The sequence below is a fragment of the Pituophis catenifer genome, unplaced genomic scaffold (assembly GCF_029215685.1).
Source record: "Pituophis catenifer annectens isolate HBS135680 unplaced genomic scaffold, rPitCat1.0.hap2 SCAF_3, whole genome shotgun sequence".
Taxonomy (NCBI): Eukaryota; Metazoa; Chordata; class Lepidosauria; order Squamata; family Colubridae; genus Pituophis; species Pituophis catenifer.
This window is the reverse complement of record NW_027256883.1, coordinates 174,659,646-174,666,291: the sequence shown is the minus strand read 5'-3', so window position 1 is coordinate 174,666,291 and position 6,646 is coordinate 174,659,646. Positions and strand designations below refer to the sequence as shown.

The window sequence follows — 6,646 nt, the reverse complement described above, 5'->3', positions numbered from 1 at the left end:
GGAGTTCCGTTTTTGGCTGCGATGGCCTCCTGCAACCCTTTGCCAGTGAAAATGGAGCTCAGGAGGGCCACACGCAACCCCTCCACAAGCTCCATTTTCTCTGGCAGAGGCACTACGGGCCAGTCCTTTACTGTTTCCAGGGTGGCCCTGCAGGCCAGATCTGGCCCCCGGGCCTTGAGTTTGACACCCCTGATTTAAGGCGACTCCTTCTCAATCACATGTTTCATCATTTTCCCTTCCAGCAAAATTGAGAAGTAGAAATTGATGACCACTTCTAGAAGACTTTTGAAATTACATACAATATCTGAGGAACTGCATGTGGCTCTCAAATTGTACACATCTGACTTAAAGGATGATTCAAACATGTAAAGATAATATTATGAAACATTCTTTGAATAACAATTCTTATGTAACAAATTATATGTATTGTAAAAGTGAGAGATAGTAGTACACTTAGAGAAACCCCAAGTTTGGTAAAAGTATAAACTAGCTTTAGATAAATAAGAGAAAGGAGAATCTAAACAGCCAATTGCAACAAAGCATGATATTGAACATAAAATGCTTAATGTCTGTTATTGGAAAATGGAAAACCAAGAACATGGGAAATGGAACAATGTATCACAATCATGTCACAGAAAAGGACATGATTGACTGATGAATTGAAAACTTGAATGCTATGTGCTGCATTATTAATAAATGAGATAACTGATACAGTTCTATTCCCCAAACATTTTAATAGAACATTGGCATACTTACTAGATATTGTAAGATCTGAGATCCATTAGGCTGACAAAACAAAGAAACCTACTTCAAGTGGCAAACTTAGAATGTCAGGAGGCTATAGAAAGAACTGTTAGAATCGTCTTACAAGATACCAGTCTGAAAGTTTGAAATTTGGGTAATTTTAAGCATTTTCTGTAGATCTTTGCTGCCCTCTAGAAATCATTTGGGCTTTCACAGCTGTGGTAGTTATCAGGTGTAATCAGGTTTGTTGAAAGCATGAGTCAAGGAAGGGCCATGATGGATGAACTCCGAGATGGTTGACTCTTTTGTTTTAATTATACCGATGCTTTAACCCCTCTCCCCCTTTTCTTTCCCCAATTTTGATTTATCGTATGCAGAAACTGATTATTATGTTCTTGCAACAAGTCATCTTGGACACAAATATACAGTATTTTAAGTGCTGGAAAATAGCTCACTAAACTCAGTATTTGTTCTCAGTATTCTTGGAGAAAAGCAATTAGGCATTTATCCTAGGTAAACCTTGTTCTTCTTTCTATGCTAGCTGGTAAGGAATTTAATTATTTTGGTTCTTGTCTACCTGAGGAAACAAGCACTCAAAATCTTGGTGGGAAATGTTTTCTCAAATGGAGTTGCTGGCATATATCCCAGATTTCCTTTGCAGGAGTCCGGATGTCTGGCAATGCAAACATAACATTCTTTACAAGATAGCAATTCTAGGATGTATGTGTGTGAGTGTATGTATTTGTAAGTATGTGTGTGTGTGTATATATACATATATACACACCCACACAAACACACAGGTAGTCTTTGATTTCAACAGTTTGTTTAGCAACCATTCAAAGTTACAATGGCACTAAAAAAAGTGACTTATGACAGTTTTTCATACTTACCTTACAAAAAAAGTAACAGAATAACTATAATGTTAAATAATAATTATGTTTTCCTCACCGATATGTTCTCCCCAAAAATTTAGCTATCTCTCCTTTATGTTCAACAACCATGGGCCATTTTGTTTCTATGTGTATGTTATGAATATAGTAACCTGCTTGCCGATTACTAGTTGCTAGTTCAGACATTCCCAACCCATATCAGAATTAGAAGGAATACGAGGCATTTCCCTTTGGAAAATACGGTATTTTTCGCTACATAAGAGACACTTTTTTTCATCCCCAAAGTGGGTGGAAATGTCTGTGGGTCTTATGGAGCGAATATGGGCGACAGGCAGCAGTGGCGAATGGCGGCAGTGATCCCTGCCGCCTGGAACAGTTGATGGGCAGTACTCTAGGAGGCCAATCCAACCACCAATCAGCTGCTCGGAGGTGAAGGCTCCAACGTTCCCTGGCAGAGGGAGCAGACATGGAAGGGGCAGGCTGTTTGCTGCAAGGATGCTAGCCAGATGAATACCAGATGGATACTGGGAGGCAGAGGCAGATTTTTTTTTTCTTGTTTTCCTCCTCTAAACCTAGGTGTGTCTTATGGTCAGGAGCATTTTATGGAGCAAAAAATACAGTAAGTGGTGACAGCAGGATCTACAATGCTGCTAAACCAAAGCAGGCTTCTGGAAAATAAAGTTTGAAACTTCTAGCCTTTTACCCTTTGGGCTCAGCCAATTCTACTATGGTTCCATGTGTGGCTTTTATTTAGCAATAAATAACTAAATGAGTGAGATATAGAGGAAGAGAATGTGGGATTTATCTTGTCTCTTCAAAAAGCAGATGTGGTCAGAGAGGAATGACTATGATTGAATTGTCTATGATTGGGGCGTCATGGCAAAGAAGAAGAAAACAGGAGCAGCATGGAGTTAGGTTCTCCTGCTTCCCATCTTAGTTCCAGGAAGTCAGGGCAGGAAAGAATTATCCATAATCTTGCCAATACCCACCTTCCTCAAATAACCTCTGGCATAGATTAACTTTATTCATAGAATGCCTAACTGTGGCTAATTTACTCATGGTTGACTCAGTCATTTGGTTTCATACAGCACACTGAAGCATACATGTATGGTATTTGTTTTAAAGTTCTAAAACCATAAATTAATGTATTAACATGCCATGCTAGGTCAAAATATGATAGACCTACCCTGTTTCCCGCAAAATAAGACATCCCTTGATAATAAGCCCAATCAGACTTTTGAGCGCATGGCAATAAGGCCAAGCGCTTATTTCAGAGTTCAAAAAAAATATGACAGAGTTTTATTTGCGGGGAAACATGGTAGTCTGTGACCCAGTATGCCCTACAAACTGAACTGTATCTTTTTCCTGCAGCATCTTCAACCTTAGTAAATCACTGCCCATTGAACAATTGTTAGTCAATGATTACCCTGATTAAAAATATAAAACATATTAAAAATATGAACTTCCATATAGTGATATTGCTATAGAAATTAATTAATATTTGGGATTTTTTTCTCTAAATGATCCTTAGTCACAATAACTATTGTTGCTAAATTTAGTTGTAAATAAGATTAATCAATAAGATTAAGAGGGAAATGCACATACTTTGAAAATCTTAAATCTTAAGATAAAGTTTTAAGATAAAATCTTAAATCTTTCCCTTCAAATTAAAGAACCTCAACCTCAAGATAGAAACATAAAGTTCTAAGTATGTCTTTATTGACATTTCATTGTATTTATCAGTTCCATTAAAATCTAGGGATAAGAAAGCCTTTGCAATACTGTGACCATGCTATGACTGAAAAATAATAACAGCTATCTCTGTCTAAAGCAATGTTTGCTAATGTAGGGACATTCTCCTCTAAACCTAAATCAAACTAAGTAAAGTAAAAACCAGGCAAATGAAGAGTGCCCAAATTAGTGGATCTTAAGTGCAAACTCCTAGACTCCAAAACATCCTCTCCCAAAAATCCCAATTCCTTTGTTTTAGTGCTTTCAATTGCAGACTGACTGCTTTGCCCTCTGTGATCCTTTCTCTTATAGGTCATTTCCTAATTTGGGGAGGAAGTGATTCCCTATTTAGACCCCCCATGCCACTGATTTGTGAACTACACTTAGGAAGATTAAGCCTTCTACAGATTCCTTTCTGTAGAATAGGCATACTTTTACTGTATCTTCACCATTGAATATCTGATCCTTCTTTGTGCATTTGCAAGTGGATTACAAGCAAAGGTGGCCATTTGGATATCGTCTAATTTTCTTTCTCCTCATAGTCACATTTTCCTATTTGTAAATTATCAACCAGATAGTAAAAAAATAATTTTTAATTCGGAAAGCTGACATCAGATTTTGATACTTAAAAGGTCGAAATTTTACTTCTAGAATACTTTTTCCTTTCAAAAATTGGTCTTTGCTTTTTGGTGAAATTAATTATAAAGACAATTAATAAATCAATGCCCCTTATTTTAATTTCCCCCCCTCAAAGAGTAAGCCAACTTTGCTTCATCTAGAACACAAAACTGAAAAAACCCTCTTTTTAATGTTTTTCAGAGAGTTCTCCCTCCCCATTCAAGAGGTCCACACCAGCATCTCTTAGTGTCAGGTATAAAATGGTTTATTTAAAATGCAAAATATTGGTAAAACACATACACATTAGTAAAAAAAAATCCCACATAGGCAGGGATCAGATACAATAGAGCTTTGCGTTTTCATACCAAAAGAACAGGTATGTAAGGTTTTAAATGGCAGTGTTGTTGAATTGCTGCACAGCAGCAAAATTAATCTTCGTTAATAGTCTTTTTGGACTGCAGTCTTTGAACCCAAAGATGTTCTCTCACAAAGGCATTATCTGGAAATCTGCCCCTTAAGAAGGGACAAATGTCCTATATGCTGCAGGTAACCATCATCTCATTCCCACAAAGTCTTCCTTATGAGGCGCGTTGCCTGTTCACAGAGCTCCTTAAAGTCAGCACTTGTTTGACTTTTTCCTGGATCACGTCCTCCTGTTTTTGAGCCACAACCTTCACCATCTCCTCTCTTTTTGTCAGTGGCAGAGCGGGCCTTTTCTTTTTCTCCTCCTCGTCTTCCTCCTCCTCCTCCAGCTTCCCTTCAGAGGTGAAAGGACTGCAGACAGTCTCTACCAAGCCGATAACCATCCCAAAGAAGGCCAGCACGCTGCCCAGCATGTACAGCTTGACCATTTTCCCATTGGGTTTCTGGCTCAGCATCTCTTTCGCAAATGGGATCAGCTCTTGCATTGTCTCCATAGTCCAGGTACTTGGAAACACCTAGATGGAGAAACACATGAGAAAAATAGGTCAGCTACAGCTTAAGTTGTGAAAAGCCTTTTGATCTTAGGCCAGCCTACTCTGAAAGAACAGTTTTTTCCCCAAATGGAGGGAGGATTAAGCAGTTTACAGAGCCTCATTATAAGGAACAATTTATACAATTTGCCTCCAGAAGTTGTGAATGCTCCAACACTGGTAAGTTTTAAAGAAGAGATTGGACCACCATTTCTCTGAAATGGTATACTTTTTCCTGCTGAGCAGGGGGTTGGACTAGAAGACCTCCAAGGTCCCTTCCAACTCTATTATTCTGTATAAAAAGGCTACAGACAACAGCAGATGCATTTCAAATACAGACAGTCCAAGTATAATTCTCCTTTTGCGGCCAATTATACGCAACAGCATGAATTCAAAATCATTAGGCTTTTCCGCCCCCAAAATTAAAATAAAATAACAGCCCTTCTGTCCAATACAACCTCACGAATCCCTCCCATGAATCCAGTGTCTTCGAATAGAGAACAGCCGCAGCTCGGTTCTAAACCGGCACTGTAGCTTGGACGATCAAAAGGGGGGGGGGAATAAAATAAAACGTCGAGCGGCCTTACCTCGAAGAACTCGTCTGACTCGCTCGGAGCTTTGATCAGCCGTTGAATTCAAAGCGCCCCTTTCGATTCTGTACAGAAGCAAAACTCGAATATCTTCACTCCAGTTAACTTGCTACAGTAGCAGTCGGCCTTCCTGCTTTATAATCCCACGCTTGTTCGAGTCCCCGCCCCTGTCCGGACCGACCGCTTGGCTTCGTCCCTGCAGGCTGCTGGCCAATGGGACTGCCCATGCGCCGAGCACGCCGCTATCCTACCGCCATTGGCCAGAAGCCGAGCCTCTTGGTGTGGTAATGCTGGCAAAGGGCAGCGCAGGCGGAGGTGGTCGCCAGCCCCCAGGAGACGCGCTGGGGAAGGGCGTCCAAAGCAGTAAATCACGTTCATTTGTCAACCTGGAGAGAGTCACGTAGCATGTCTCCAGGCGGCCTTTACTAGTATTAAATCCCTCTTGAGCGACGTGCGCCAGGGCTCGTGTTGGGGTGACCTTCACTCTTCCCCTTAAAACCGCATTGCCTTAAACGGACACTGCGGAATTCAGAGGAGGTTTTATGGTGACTCGCTGCATTGTTTCGCTTTATTAAACGATTTGAATTTTAACTCGCGCCGATATTAAGATTCAGAGTAGTTTACTCAAGCGCGGGCTACAGCAAATCAAGATTCTTTGATTTTCTGAAGACGGACCCGGGATTCGATTTTAACGTGGCTTTTAACGATTAGACCCAAGGAAGTTGCTAATGGCTCCTTGGTGACCAGATGACATACAAGGCAGTTTGCCCCTAAATGCCAATTGCTGAAGAATGATGTCCTGAAAACCTCTGTGGCCCTAATAAGAGTTGGAAGGGACCCTGGAGGTCTAGTCCAACCTCCTGCTCAAGCAGAAGACCCTATACCATTTTGGACAAATGGTTGTCCAATCTTTAAACCTCCCGTGATGTGAGCACCTACAACTTCTGAAGGCAAGCCTGCCCACTGGTTAATTGTTCTTAAATTCCATTTGAAGGATTTGGGTTAGCTCCTGTGGTAAGACTATTCAAATAGTGTTTTTCAAACCTGGAAACTTCTAACTCCCAGAATTCCCTTATTTGCATTCGTGTCAGGGAATTCTGGAAGTTGAAATCTACACATC

The 6,646-nt window shown here is 40.4% G+C and overlaps 1 protein-coding gene across 1 annotated transcript; it reads right to left on the bottom strand.

Moving 5' to 3' along the window:
* Positions 1-4,237: 4,237 nt before the first annotated feature.
* On the bottom strand, positions 4,238-5,667 carry G0S2 (G0/G1 switch 2). Its single transcript, XM_070939806.1, has 2 exons — positions 5,524-5,667; positions 4,238-4,921 (listed from the first exon to the last, which is right to left on the bottom strand). The coding sequence occupies exon 2, from the start codon at positions 4,898-4,900 to the stop codon at positions 4,562-4,564; it is 339 nt and encodes a 112-aa protein (XP_070795907.1). The 5' UTR covers positions 4,901-4,921; positions 5,524-5,667; the 3' UTR covers positions 4,238-4,561.
* Positions 5,668-6,646: the final 979 nt, after the last annotated feature.